Raw genomic sequence first — 16,366 nt, forward strand, 5'->3', positions numbered from 1 at the left:
TGCCTAAAATAATGTCAAAAAGTAATGGAGGAAGACACCCAACGTTGACCTCTGACAGCAGTTTCTAGCCACATACATGAAGACACATATACAATGCACACATACACATGCAAATTAAAAATCAAAACAACAAATGGAACAGAATATAACTAGATATAAGTTTTGAAAGATGTCTCAAGAGCAGCTACTGATTTTTTAAACTGGACTGATTTAGACTAAAATTTGGTGCTGCAAACTAATCTCCATTTTTGCCTCCATGTCTCATAGAATATCAAACATTATTTAATGCCACAGTGTTATCATGGAGTTCATTAGTCTATGCTTACCTTCTCCGAGAACACACTCAAAGATAATTTTATTAGAGAAAGAAAAGCATTTATTTAAAAAAATAATTAACCATACTGGTAAACATCAAATATATACCTTTTCACTAAATATTTTTCATTTAAAAGAAGATTGTGATATCCTCTGTAACTAAAGTAAGAACTCCGTACTTACAGTTTTATCACTGCATCTTAGTGATAGTTTTGTGCTGCTGTAACAGAATATCACAGACTGTATGATTCAGAAAGAATAGAAATCCTGGCCTGCATGCACACATACACAAAATGCAGTGGTAAAATATTTGCTTAGCATGCACAGCCCCTGGGTTTGATCTCCAGCACCACCAGATAGATAAAATAGATAAATAGGTAGGTAGATAGATAGGTAGGATTGTAGTTGGCAGGTAGGTAGGTAGGAAAATAGGTAGATAGTACGTAGGTAAATAGGAACTGGAAAGGTGGCTGAGTGATTAAGAAGATTTCCTATTCTTCCAGAAGACCAGTGTTCAGTTCTCAGTACCCACATCAGGTGGCTCACAATGACCTCTAAATCCAGTTTCAGAGGATGTGACACTGTCTCTGGCCTTCATGGGTACACATGACATAGACACACACAGATATGCACACACAAATTTAAATATATGTGTGTGTATATAAATATATATACTTATATATGTATACATAAAATTAATTGATTTCCTTTTAGTTCAAGAGGCTGAGGGGTCACAAAAAAGGATGCTGGAATCTGGTCAATGTCTCCTTGTTATGTCACAACAGGGTGGCAGGCATCGTATGGGAGTGGTAGTTACCCCGAGACAGTAGCATGACTCATCAGAGTAGATCCCTCACTGCTTAATTATCTATGAAAGATATTACCTTCTCCTGAGTTTTATTGAGAATTAAGATCCTAACAGTTCTTAAACCTTTTGCAGAACAATATAATCATTCATTTCCTATCTGAATGTTATGATCTTTAAGACTAAATAGCACAAGAAGTCAATTTGACTTATATAATGGCTGATTCTGAATACAGACTCCATCTAGAAGTACACACACTTTTCTCTGCATGACTAACCCCTTCAACCCATGATCTCTGTTAGAATATCATCATCAGAAAACATAGGTTGTCAAGTGTTCTTCGAGTCTTAGGTGATTCTAAATACCCAGCCATGCTTCAGAAAACACAAATGATACATTTGACTTGTACATCTGAAACTATGAAAAAGGTACTTAAATTTATTTATTATGTTTATTACAGCAAAAGCAGCTGAATAAAACCTTGACAGTGATAGAGAAAACTGTAATTTTCATCTATTTAGTTAGACAGACCTAAAACATTGACACAAGCAAAAGCCTGAGGAGGCGGAGTGCACACAAAGTGTTTCTCCAGCAGTGGATACAACACAGTAAAGATGGTTTAGAACCTTTGATTCAACAAAGCATATGATCTAATAACTACTACCTATTTATCAATCTCAGAATTTAAAACTCAAACTTTGGCCTTTTTGCTTAGAATCTCACTGATGGTAACAACATAAAGACAGAAAGAAATAACCCATATTCCCAAGGACAGGAGAATAATTAAAACCACAGAAATGTGTATGTATTTAAATTTCATTTAGGATAGGCTTATAGTCTAGAGAATTACTTATATTAGTCAGGAAAGTAAAGATAAAATTTCACAAATAGTCTGACCACACTGAGTAAAACATTTTACCAAATGCATGCACACAGAACCAAATCCCAGCCTGTGCTCTCCTAGTGCAGGCTCTGATCCATGGTGCTGCATGTACAGCTTGCTCTTCTGCCTCTGAAAATTCTTCTATAACGTAAGATGCCCTCCTCACCCACCTGCAATTGGAGCCCAATACGGTGCACACTTGTTTCTCCTTGAGTACCTGAGATGTGTGAAACAAGAGTCCTTAAGGCAGGAGGTGACCCAGCGGGTGGTTTAGGCAAACAGCTCAGCTCTGGGCTCAGATATATCTGGGGCATTCGCTTTGATCTTCCATTTGGGGTTAGAGATCATACTATTTGTTGATATACTGACACATATACTTTAAAAGCACGCATATCATGCAAAATGTCAGTAAGAAAAATTTTAAACACCAGAAATGAAGTGCTTATCAGAAGAGGCTTAAAGGCTTATGCTACTTCCCATGCTAAGATCCTCTGAACCAGACTGTAGTATGTGGGCATTTTTCACTTTCAAAGTTTATATAATGTCAGATTCTTAACAGATACTTGTCTCCTAGTTTCAAAGGGCTTCAACATCATTTGCTTTGTTAAGTCATGAACATGTCACTTTCTCACACAGCTAATACAAGCAAAGGAAAAGAGAAATGCAAATAAAATAGTCCTACAATTCCAAATTACTTACTGTTCATGGAAATCCAGCATTGGTGGTTCAAATCGTATGGGCCTGCAATTACCCCGGTACAGAGAAATGCTGGAAAGAAAAAGAAAAAGTGTAAGAAGCAGCTCTTTCATTCTGCAAATCTCACTGAGATGCTTGACTTCTGTCACAGAAAGCATTGGAAGAGAAATGGAATCTGGGACCAGGCGATAGCTTAGTTGGTAAAGGACTCGCCTTGCAAGCATGAGGATCCGAGCTGGATGTAAAACCCACGTAAAAATATCCGAGTATGGCTGCCATCCCAGAGGCAGCCATGGCAGCAGATCCCTAAGGCTCTCTAGCCAGACAGTCTAGTCTGCTTGATGAGTTTCAGATCAATGAGAGATCTTGTCTTAAAAAACAAGGTGGATGGTACCTGGGGAACAGTAGCTAAGGCTGTCCTCTGGCCTCAACGTACAAGCGTAACCTGCACACACAAACATGCACATACACAGAGCCATTAGTGGAACATAATGTTCTACTGTGAATGTGCAGGCCATTCCCTGAAATTAGAAGAAACTAATGAATGAGTTCTAATAAGTGAGCTAAATGGAGTGGTGCCTATAATTCTAAATGCCTATAATTTCAGCATTTGGAAAGTAGAGATAGAATGATTATGACTTCAAATACAGCCTTGGTTATCTAGCAAAATCCTATTTCAAACAAAGGAAAACAAACCACAGCAGAAAGAAAAGGAAAAAAATGAAAATACTTTTTTTTACAGAAAGATATATGAAGACAGAAATTTCTCAGTAGACTGAATAATGGAACTTACTTGATTGATATAATTGTTAACAATATAGTTTAGCATGTTTTCTTAGATTCTTGATACAATATGATGAGTAAATTGTTCATATAACTGTACAAACTTGATACAATATGGAGATAAAAGTTACAATCACATTTCAACTGAGTGGCAAAGGACTAAACAAAAAATGAATTTGGGTCTAGAACTTTCAAAGAATTCAAACACTGAATCAAGATTTTGGAATACACTGATCTATGATTTTCTGGCCTAAATATTTCAGTGCCATTTCTGAGTTGATACTAGAACTCGTTAACAAAATGGGATTTTGCATGGCAAGCCTCAGACACTATGATCCAACATTAATGTAAGATATCAAGGATATTGGGGAGCATATAGTACTTACATACCTAAAATCAAATGTCTATGTACCATGAAGTTAGAAATGCAGTCAGCTACTAAAATAACTTTCAAAACGGATTTTGATATTTCTGTTTGAAGAAATAAGATACAATCCATCAGAGACTGCTGTACTTCCATCACTCAGACAATTCACAAGAACACAAGTTTCAAAATGATGTGATTTCATCCAGAAGATACAAGAAATACACTAAAAATGGAATGGGGGCCACTGAGCTCAAAGTAATCAACTCCAAAAATGTCTGAGCTCTGCCAATTTGGAGTACCCTCTTGTGCTGTTTGATTATCCTTTTTGTGCATCTGCATGTTGAACATAAATGGCAACAAAGGAAATGAAAGAAAACAGTAACGTTCAGATCATAGTGTGCTAAGATATAACACTACAGATACCGAGAGGAGAGGGCACAGTTCTCTCTGTAAGGCAGCAGCTAGAGACAGTTGCAGAAGGGCTACTCCCTGATTTTCTGTCCTTCTTAGAGATGACAGAGTAACAGCATTCTTTGGCTCATTTAAAATAAAAGATGTTCAGATCATGTGGGTTTTTTTCTTTTTTTCTTTTTTTTTAGATTTTATTATTTTATGAATGTTTTGCCTGCATGTGTGTCTGTGCACCACATGTGTGCCTGCTGCCCATGGAGGTGGTGAGCCTCCATGTGGGTGCTGAGAATTGAACCTGGCTCCTTTGCAAGAACAAGTGCTCTTAACCACTAAGCCAACTCAATTCTCCAGCTCCAGCTCATGTGTTTTAAGTATTAAAACTCAAGCTAGTCTAAAACTTTATCAAGTTAAGGAAAGGAAAATGTAATGACTGAAATAATCACCTGAGTCATTAATTTACATACATACATATTTGTGCTCAATGCTAGAGGAGATTAAGATATAGTTTTCCCTCTCATAGAGCCAAAAATCTGTTCTGGAAGCCACAAATGAATACTTCTAAAGTGGTAGGCATGACTGAAAAGGACAAATGCCATCCATTCAACACAAAGGTGATAGGAACATAAATAGGGCACAGTGGGTAAAACAGACTGAGGAGGGACACAGGCACCAAAACCTGGACAGACCTAGAGTAGAGGGTAGGAATGCATTTGGCAAGCTGGAGAACAAGGAGAGAGCAAAGATCAGAGTGAAGAGAAGGAGAACAAAGGGACACAGTGAGAGATCAAATTAGGAGTGTGGATATTATTCTAAATATAAGAAACACCCTCTACAGCTATGGTGGTTTGAATGTGACCCGCCTCCCATAGGCTCATGTGTTTGAACACTTGATCCCACCTAGTGGCATTGTTGTGGAACCTTTAGGAAGTAGAGCTATGCTAGAGGAAGTGAGCCACTGGTGTTGGGCCCCACTTCCTGTTCACTCTGCACTTTGCTGACACAATGTGACCGGCTGTCATGACAGGACTGTATCCTCTCAACTATAAACCTGAAGTTGTTTCTTGTCAGGTATTTTGTGGCAACGGTGAGAAAAGTTAACTAATATTACGGTGTTTTAAACAAAGAAGTCCTAGGATGCGGCACTGTTTTGCAGGGTAATTGTGGTAATGCCGCAGTGTGAAGAGCAGACGGTGGAAACTCTGGAGTGAAAGCAGGGTAGTGCTATGGCAGCCTCTGCAGAGAGCAGCAGCTGCTTCCCCAGCCTATTTGGAACTCATACAATAGTTACATTGATTTGGGGCTGTAAGAGGAAGAGAAAAGAATTGAGGGTGATGATTTGTGAAGGACCGTGTGGGAAGATGTTCCAGAGTGTCAATAAGGTGCCTTATCTAGATGGAGCTAAGTAAGTAGTAGCTGAATACACATGGTGACGCTTATGTAAAGAAACTTCCTGCCAAGTTTTAGTCCTGTTGCAGTAGCTTTGGGTGAATTAATCCTAGTGGCTTGTCTAGAGTCTCTTAAGCAACATTTCTACTTCCTTTCCTGTGACAGCCTTCAGAATAGTTTCCACACCCTGTGCTAAAGCCTACTGTAAACTCAGCAGAAGCAGCACCCAACAATTGTTAATGGGATTCACAAAATGTTCACAACATGAGTAAAGAGGAAACAATGTGAAAGATGAGTCCTTCCTAAATGTATATTTAAAGACAACAGCAGAGCCACATCTAAGGAATACTTTTAAATGGTTCAACTCAAACAGGCACAAATATCGTCTTATTTTTAAAAACTAAAAATGAAGTAACACAGCTGTCATGTAACTGGAACTGATAAAATGATTCTAACATGTTTATTTACCTATGGCAGGACACCATTTAATAGTCTTTTAACAGAGTACCAATGTTTGGAAATGACTCTGAAAAATGAACTGAGATAGAGAATATGAAAAATGATATACATCCCTTTGTCAATTTCAACGCAAGTAAATCTGGGATGTTATCATGGCTTTTACGCTTTCTTTAGCAATTATTTGTTTTGAATTATCAGTACAATTGTTTTCTACAGGTTTATGAAAGTCATTTGCAGGGCTGGAGAACCGTCTCAGTAAATGCTTGCCTTGCAAGCAGGAGGACTTCAGTTTGATCCCCAGAACCCACATGAAAAGTCAGGTGTGGTGAGCACACCTGTAATCCCAACACTGGGGAGGTGGAGAAAAGACAGATCCCTGTTTAGTCCATCTAGGCTACCTGGCTAATGGCAGGGCAGTGAATGACTGTCGTGCAAATAAAAGGTGGATGGTGCCTGAGGAGCAACATCTGACAGTCTTCTGGCCTCCACACGCATACAAAAGCATGAGCACAAGTGTGCGCACACATGCACATGTGCTTTCCGGCATACACACACACAAGGGTTTTTGATAGGGTCTTATTCTGTAGTCAGGCTACATAGGTTCTGGAGATCTGAGCTGAGGTCCTTTATGTTTATGCAGCCAGTCATCATCCTAGCCCTCGACCTGTAATTCTTGTTTAAGTTTTGTTAATCGTCACATTAATGTCTTCCCTTGTATTTAATTTTCTGTATCTTAGTTGGAATAAATGATTTGTCTTTCTTATCTTTATAAATGACTTTGAAATAAATAGAAGTAATGTCTACAAATAAAAACAAGTAATGTCTACTACCAATTTAGCCCAGGCCAATCTCCAACTCATCATTCATTCATTCATTCATTCATTTCTAATTAATAAAATGTATTATTCTGTGTTCTTCACATTATATATCTTGATCCCATTCATTCTCCGTCCCATCACATCCACCATCCTCCCCTGTAACTCCCGTCCCCCGAATGAGCATGGTCATTTGCACTTGTAAGCCCAGGAGTGGGGAGTGGGTCTAAACAGGAGGATCACTGGGGTTTGCTGGCTACCAGCCCTACCTAGCTCCAGACTCAGTGAGAGGTCTTAAGGAAATAAGATAGAAGGTACTGAGCTGAACGCCTGCCCAGTGTGTGGGGGATACACACCTGTATCCTAGCACTGAGAAGGAGGAAAGAGGATCACTGGGCCTTGCTGGCCAGCCTGTCTAGCCAAATCTGTGGGCTGCAGGGTCAGTAAGAGACCCCATCTCAACAAATAAGGTGCAATCGAGGGAGACATCTAAGGTCAACTTCTGACTTCCACACACATACACACATGCACGCACACATGCACACTCTCACACACTCTTGCAGTGCTGAGGAGATGGCTGAGCCTGTAAAAGCACTTGCTACAGAAGTCTGAAGACCTGATTTTCATGCCTGGATAAAAGAACAAAGCCAGGGCAGTGGTGTGCACCTGTAACCCTAGCACTCCTGTGATAAAATGGAGTTGGAGACAGAACAGTTTAGAAGTTCATAGAACAGCTGGCTTAGAAGTGTACTGTGCAGCAGAAACAAGGCAGACTGCCTCACAAGGTGGAAGGTGAGAACCAACTCCAGAAAAGCTGGCCTCTGGCTTCCACACAACTGCACCCACATTCACACCTCCACATGCCCACTTCCCACAGAGAATAATTAATTAATCGTAAAAATAACTTTTAGAAGGCGGTACAAATGTTATGGGAGTACTGAATACTTTTTGATTGGCTCTGAGGTCTACTCCATGAGATGGAACTCGTACCAGGGTGTCAAGAACATGTGCTTAAATAAGTCATAGGCCCTAGACCCAATGCTTTTAATATGCTAAATGGGCAAAATGTTAAAACAACTCCAACAACTTATCACAGTACTCAGAGATCACAGCATCTCTCAACCCTCTTCAAAGAAGTTTGCACTTGCAGCAGATGGCGATCAACACAGAGACCTTCAACTGGGCAACCTTAGATGGTAAGAGACTGGGGTGCTCAGCCCTAACTGGGACATTCCTATCACACCCTCCTCTTAAGTCTCAGAGATCTTCAGAGAAACAGGGGATAAGAAAGAAAACAGGGCTTTCCAGATGCACATATAAACTCACAGCAGTTGTGACAGCATGCATGAGATCTGAACAAGCTCCAGCCTAATAAAACCCCAGCATAGAGGCGGGCACAAAATCCCACCCTATTTGCTGGGGGGAAGGAGAATCAGTTTTCTTTATGATGTGATCCCTATTAGGTCTACCATGTACCAGCGCAGGAGCCACTCCCAAGACCAGCTGAGTACCATAAACTGGTTTTGGTGGAGACAGGAAAGAAATAATAATCTCAAAGTTGGGTGGGAGGGTAGAGAGGAGGGGAATATGTTCAAAATACACTGTATGAAATTCTCAAAGAATTAATAGTTTAAAAAAGTAAAGTATTACGCATGAGTTTAAAACAAAGCATATCTTTTGTATAGAGCATAGCTCTTTCTTTTTAATGAGTCTGACACCTGATGCTGAGACAGTTCATGTACTCCATCACTCCCTGGTTTTCAGTCTACCATGTTGCTTCATGTTTTCTAGCTTGTTGACTGCTTTTTGGTCCCTTGTCTTGCCTTTCTATCATTTAAAAACAGAGTAACTGAATATTCTTTTATTTACCATTTTAGCTCTGTGACTGCTGTACTAGCTGCATGTCTTTGTTCTTTTTGAAGGTGGTCTTTTTTTTTTTTTTTTTTTGGTTTTTCGAGACCGGGTTTCTCTGTGTAGCTTTGCGCCTTTCCTGGAACTCACTTGGTAGACCAGGCTGGCCTCGAACTCACAGAGATCCGCCTGGCTCTGCCTCCCGAGTGCTGGGATTAAAGGCGTGCGCCACCACCGCCCGGCTTGAAGGTGGTCTTAAGAGTTCCAGAGTTCATCTTATCACTGCCTATAAATAATGTACCACTTTATATACAAAGTCAGATTAGAGCTCAACTCTTCTATCCACCACTCCTGTTCTTTGTTCTACTGTTATACATGTAATGCACACCATGTAGTAAATCTTAATAAAATCTAGTGATTTGTTTTTATAAACCTGCTAATTAAAATTATAATCAGGAAACTTTTTTTATGTGTATCAACTATTTTGGCTTTTCTGGTCTCTTCATCCTTTTGTTGAATCTGTTTCCACATGGAATGACCTCTAACATTTCCTAAAGTGCCAGTTTGTTAGACATGTGTTTCTCTCTTAGCCACAATTATCTTATCTCCTTCTGGAAATGTCTTCATTTTTAAAGTATATTTCCACAAGGTGTAGCATTCTACAATGGCAGATTCCACGTGATACTTTAAAGATGTCACCTTATGGGGGTCTTGGGCATGTGTGTGTGTGTGTATGGAATGCATTGTTGTTGTTGTTGTTTGTGTGTGTGTGTGTGTGTGTGTGTGTGTGTGTGTGTGTGTGTGTGTGTTCTGGCTAGCCAGCTTGCCTCGACTATCCCGTTTCCACCTCAGAAGCTCTGTGTTACAGGTGGCCCACCAAGCTTGCCCAAACTCTAGTCTATAGCTTTGGATGACATCCTGTCCTGACTTCATCCGCATAGAATCCTGGTGTTAAGACTGCTGGGGTATTGATAATTTATTATACAGCAGGAGAGAATGAATATCAGTGGTTAGAACAATGCCTGCTGTACGCAAGAGTCCTGAGAAATATTTGCTGAATGACTTGATAAACAGTTCATCAGAACCCCACCACTTTGAGTCATCTGCTTAAAGTCTGCAAGCTACTAGTACCTGAATATTCTCATTTCATTTCAAAACAGCTTATATAATCACATTGTCTTACACTCTATGTAACATACACCACACAGTGAACTCATTATCCTAGTGTTGATCAGAGTCTTTCTTATAAGACTACATAGTTGGCAACCTGATAAATTAGGTGCCGATTCCTAACCTCCCACCAAAGGCTCCATACCATAATAACAGATCATGCATAACAGGTGCCCTCACGTCACACAACATTCAGTCAGTACTAGGAGACAGATTCTGGAGTCGGAAGTTAACCTGCACCTTGGCTTAAAGACTATTTTGACAATAGAAACATCATTTAGAGCATTTGTGCTTTGGGCGCCATACCCCTTAACAACAAAGCCAGCATCTGATTTCAATACTCTCTTCCATTGTAGTAGAGTCTTCCACAAATGAACTTCATCAGAATTTGTATCTCTGCTGTCCTCAAGATCCTGAACAGAAGGGGTGTATCTCCAACTCCTGTCTACAGAGGATTCTAAGATACTGCATGCAGGCTGCTTATCTCTTGCTTCTAACACTTCCTTACCAGTTATTCTCAATCACGACGACGACTCTTTCCCAATGCCTCAAGTGGATCCTATCCTCCTTCGTATTCTTTCCTAATTCCTACCTGTACTACATCTGTCTTCCTGAAAGGTGGCCCACAGAAAGGAGAGTGAATATTGGAAGATTCCATAGTCATTATGAGATAAATCAATGAGAATATAATGCTAGATGTCAAGTCAGAAGACCCTACCATGTGAGTGATGAGAACTGAATCCAGGTCCTCTACAAGAAAAGTGCTCTTAACCGCTGAGCCACCTCCCCAGCTCAAAGCCCAGACTTTGATACTGGATGAATATCATCTCCATAAACACAAACCAATATAATTCCATGGCTAATTTTCAATCTCCTAGAATCAAGGTGTGCCTTCCTTCCTACTATGTTGGTTCTAGAGCTCACAGAGCTCCTGAGAAGTTACTATGGTCTTACAACCTGATCCTCTTACAAGACAAAGGTACTTCTGCTCTGAACAGACACTTTATATATGACAAGTGCAGAAATACAGTTTGGACCTTACATGTCCCTGAAAGGCCCACTGTAATAAAGTGTAATAGATTACACTTGGTGAGACGTCTTTAGGTCACTGGGAGCATGTCCTTGAAGGAGGTTATGAGACCTCAGCCCTTTCCCAATCTCTTGACTCTCTGGTGATGGGGTGAGTAGCTTGGTTGTGCTGAGAGTTAAATTTCCAAAACCATGAGTCAAAATAAACCTTTTCTCTTTGCCAGACTCCAGGTCTGTTACAGTTGCAGGAAACCATTCCAGAATAGTGTACTATATAACTGTACCATGTAAAAATTCAGATTTAAACTGGGTTTTCCAAACATAATATTTAGAAATACATGGCTTAAAACTGAAGGACACACCCTATGCCAGCACTTGGGAGGCAGAGGTAGGTAGATCTTTGACATAAAGAGTTCCAGGCTAGCTAGGGTTACATAGCAAAATCCTGTCCTGAACAGAATAGAACAGAACAGAACAGAACAAAACAAAACAAAACAGAAAAACAGTGTTAATCTCACTGATCAAGAATAAGACCATTACCACATTTTAAAGCCAAATTTGAAGCAAGCTTTAATTAAATACTGGCCAGGTGGATGAGCTCTGGCCATGTCCATACCCAGGTTCCAGGTAAATGGCCCTGAGTCACATACCATTTACAGCAGCTAGAGAAGGAAAACCCATAATTCACTGCATTTCCCATCAGGGCCAATCAGAGGCAGCATACATTCTGATGGACCTCCAGTCTACATCCAGTCAGGGGCAAAAGTACATCCTGATGTACTTCCTGCCTATGAACTTCCCCACCTACATGTGATTAAGCATATCCGGTACAGATGGGTCAAACAAACTTGTTTAGGGGACTGAAAAATACATGGCTTGTTATCTCCAACAGCCTCCAGCATTTCAGGAACTATCTGTTCTTAAGCAAGAGGCTTGTAGATCAGAGACATTTTTGTTTCATAGATCTCTCAGGCATAGTAATTAAAACTTAAAATGTAACTTTGGCTCTCACAACACAACATAATGTTTTTATAGTATAGTATTGTCTTTTCACCAGAGAATGACCCAGGAAAGTGAGCAGGAAAAGTGTGTAGGAACCACAAAAGAATGGAAGCATGTTTTCATGTTGCCATATGTAAGGCCCTTTCTTACCTTTTCTGTTGATATGAACTGAGGCCAAGCGTTGTCTCGGTCTGTAAAAGTAAGAAAATAAGGATAAAAATGCTAAAAATCAAAGTTTTATATTATAGATAATTTTTTTGTATCTTTCATTTTCATACCATTCCCACAATTGATTTTCAGGTTAAACCTCATCCCAAAAATGGCAAATAAAATAAGAGGTCACAATATGTAATTAAAATGAGAGACTAATTTGGTTTAATTTTAAACATATATGGAATACCACAAACTAATGTTATTGATGGCCTTATGTTAGGCAAACAATACAAACCCCATAGGGAAGTCTCCTTTACAATCACTTCATGTAAGGTCATGAGGCCCAGAGTGTTCCCTTCCTCCCAGCTGCCAGTGAGGTGCTGGTATCTAATGGCTGCTGCCATTATGGAGCTGAAGATACAAGGGAATCTGAGGGCAAACCATACTTAATAAATAAATATACATTGAGAAATGATTAAAGAAATATTGGGAAGGTTCTGTGAAAGGGTCTAAACAAGTGATGCCCATGAGGAAAGAGCATCTGAAGAGCTCATGTTTACACTAAACTCTGACAGGTCAGTCACATGGAAGCCACACACGTAGTAAAAGAAGACAGACCACGGTATATCCAAAAACCAGACTGCAGGTTTACTTGGCTGCACTTGCAGGAGTAAAGCATCAGAAAGTAGACTGCAAGCAAGGCGGGAATCAGAAGATGTCCACTCTGTTAAGAAGCCAAGGCAATGTTTAAATCATGCACTCCAGATACAATTCAAGGGATATGACGTGGGAAGAGACCACCAGACATGGTCTGCCTCAGTGCTAAGGTATTATTCTGGCTATAGTGTGGAGGATGAATTAGAGGCCCAGAGAGAAAGGAGGAGGTTGGGAGCAGTTACTGCAGTTAAGTGATGAAGGACATAAAAGTCCTCCATGATGAAGAAAGAAGGACAGCACTCAAGGAGCACCAGCGATGAATGCAGCCCAAAACTAGCTGCTGTGCTATAGTAATTAGGAAAGCAAAGCGCACCATTACTTTCTCCATTAGTAAAACTGCTTTCAAATGGTATTCTGGCAAAGGTGTATGGGGAAGATAAGGCAGATGTGATGAAATGTTTTCATTTTTGAAAGTATGTGCTAAGTAAAGTATAAAGGAGTCTGTAAATTTCTTTAATATGTTTTAATAATACAGTTTATGTGAATATATGTGTATAGATAAGAGAAACATTAAAAATGTTAATATTTGTTGGTTCTATCTGAGTGGTTTATGAATGAGTTTATGAAAATTCTTCAATTTTCTATATTTAAAGAAAATTTTAATTTTAATTATTAAAGTTATAGCCATACACTCCCTCCCAAGAATGGAAGAAAACATTTACAAGTCATGTATCTGTTAAGAGATTAACATCTAGAACATATAAAGAGCATCTAACATTTACGCTCTGGATATAGATCAGCTGGTAGAATGTGTGCCTAGCAGGCACAAGGCCCTGGGATCAATGCTCAGCAAAGCAAAAACTGTGGGGTAGAGGGCAAAGAAGTCAATAAGACATCTCTCCAAAGGAGATACACACACCGGCAGCATACACAGGGAAAGATACTCAACAACAGTAATTCATTATGGACACGCAATGCAAATACATAACACTATTTCCTACATGCTAGATGGCTATTACTAAAAAAGGAGGAAGAGGAGGATGAGGAGGAAAGAAAGGAAGAAAAAGATAGCACAAAAACAGGCAGGCCTAGTAGCTTACACCTGTAGTTGCAGACGTAAGAAGAAAGATCACCACAGGTTCAAGGGCATCTTGGCCTACAGGGTGAGTTCCAAGCCATTCTGGGCTGCAGAGTAAGACTTTTACCTTAAAAAAAAAACAAAAACAAAAAAAAAAACCACCTAAACCAGACAGACAGACAGACACACTCAGAAAAGGTGTAGAAAATTGGTATTGGGGATATGTAAAATAGCAAAGCTACTACGAAAATTAGCCTATTGATTCTCAAAAAAAAGCTAACTAAACACAGAATTATCACACAATACAACAACCTCACTTCTTGATATATACCCTAAACCAATACTAAAAAAATAAACAAAAATCCCATAGACTACCAATCCTGAAAATGAGATTCAGACAGAACATCCAAAAGATAGAACTACAATGCTTTGAATGGATCAACCCAAGGTGGTTCACATACACTGCAACTACTCAGCTATATTATAAAGGAAGGGGAAGGATGCACACTGCAATGTACAGACCTTGACAACAAACTATGATGCTCTGAGCGACATAAACCACTCACAAAAGACACATTCTGTACGAGTACACCTGCACAACACACTCAGAACAGTACAATCATGGAGAGAATAGAGTCACAGATGCCAGGAACTGGGAACAAAAGGAATGAGACCCACTGCTTAATAGATAAAGAATTTCAGCTTGGGAGGAAGAAGTTTGGGAGTTACGATGGTGGAGGTCATTGTCCAACAATGTGAACATATTTAACACTGCTGAACTGTACACTTACATCTAAGTCACATATGTTTTATATATTAAAAAAAAACCAAAAACTAGTAATCAAGACGATAGAGAAGTACCGGAATACAGATTAATGAAACTTGCCAAATCATGTGTACAATCACCTAATTTTCAACAATACCATCAATGACATTCAGTAGCAAACCAAATGTCTTTTCAACAGACAGAACAACCAGATGATATAGTGAGGAAATATGAGCCTTTACCCTATTTTATATCACGCATACAAATTAATCTCATGGCATGGACCACATGGCTACCATCGCTGCTTTTCAAGATTGCAGATCACACTTCTCCAGCACCTTTTTACTTTTATTTGTAATGATTCTCAATATTAACACCTTTCCTTTGGGATATTATGTGAGGGCTTTAGTAAAGGATGAAAATGTGTATTATGGTAGCCTCTCTAAACAAAATAATTCTTTAGAAAAAAATCCCCACCACTTCAGAACCAGGAATCCCATTGTGCCCGCCTAATTACAACAAGAACAGGAAAGTTAGAGATTTGCTAGACACATCTATGTTGTGGAATATTATTTTAACTAGGCAAAGATGTGTCACATTTCTTTATACTGTGGAACATTACTTTAACTGTGTGAAGGTGTATTACATTTGTTTATACTGCATTTGTTTAACAATGTAAGGATGAGGCGGGTGGGGTGGTGGCGCACGCCTTTAATCCCAGCACTTGGGAGGCAGAGCCAGGTGGATCTCTGTGAGTTGGAGGCCAGCCTGGGCTACAAAGCAAGATCCAGGGCATGCACCAAAACCACACAGAAAAACCCTGTCTTGAAAAAAACCAACCAACCAACCAACCAACCAAACAATAACAAAAATGAAAAACAGTGTAAGGATGTGGATTTACTTATGTAAAGATGTGTTGCATCTGTTTCATCTTGCCTGCCTAAAGCATCTGATTGGTCTTATAAAGAGCTGAATGGCCAATAGCTGGGCAGAAAAAGGATAGGTGGGGCTGATGGTTAGAATAAATAGGAGGAGAAATCTAGGCTCAAAAGAGAACAAGATGAGAAGAGAGAAGAGAACAAGGGAGGCTCCCAGGGCCAGCCAGGCAGCCCCCAGGCAGCAGACAGGAGACACAGTGAAAGTAACATACACAGAAGGAAAGAAAGGTAAAAAGTCCTGAGGCAAAGGGTAGATAAAGAGAAACAGGTTAATTTAAGTTAAAAGAGCTAGCCAGAAATGAACCTAGGCTAGGGCGAGCATTCAAAAGTCTCTGTGTCATTTGGATTTGGGAGCTGGTTGGTGGCTCAATAGAGAGGGAGGGGAGAGGGAGAGGGGGCAGGAGGAGAGGGAGAGCGCCAGCACGCAGAGAGCCTGGTATACACCTGATCCCAAGGATGAAATTCAGATCCAGAGCCTGGGGCCATTAAGGGCAAGAGTTCAGCTAATAAATAAAGAGAATTCAGAATTGTGAAGTATAATGGTAAAAGAATAAGACATCAGGACCTTCCCATTTGGGCACGTTATGAGGGAAACAGGCCCATATAGTTAAGACTAAGAAACTGTAATAGGGGCTGGAGAGATGGCTCAGAGGTTAAGAGCACTGACGATTCTTCCAGAGGTCCTGAGTTCAATTCCCAGTACCCATATGGTGGCTCACAACCATCTGTAATGAGATCTGGCACCCTCTTCTGTATACATAATAAATAAATAAATCTTAAAAAAAAAGAGAGAGAAACTGT

General features: G+C 39.8%; 1 protein-coding gene across 1 annotated transcript in view; it reads right to left on the reverse strand.

Annotated features, from left to right (window-relative positions):
• The window catches only part of Tmem131 (transmembrane protein 131), a 162,231-nt gene that overhangs the window by 92,981 nt on the left and 52,884 nt on the right, over positions 1–16,366 (reverse strand). Inside the window, exons 3-4 of the mRNA XM_028865673.2 lie at positions 12,124–12,164; positions 2,704–2,772 (exon numbers count right to left, since the gene is read on the reverse strand). Of these exons, the coding sequence (XP_028721506.1) occupies positions 2,704–2,772; positions 12,124–12,164 (110 nt within the window). The remainder of the gene's footprint in view (positions 1–2,703; positions 2,773–12,123; positions 12,165–16,366) is intronic.

The sequence above is a fragment of the Peromyscus leucopus genome, chromosome 16_21, assembly GCF_004664715.2.
Source record: "Peromyscus leucopus breed LL Stock chromosome 16_21, UCI_PerLeu_2.1, whole genome shotgun sequence".
NCBI lineage: Eukaryota > Metazoa > Chordata > Mammalia > Rodentia > Cricetidae > Peromyscus > Peromyscus leucopus.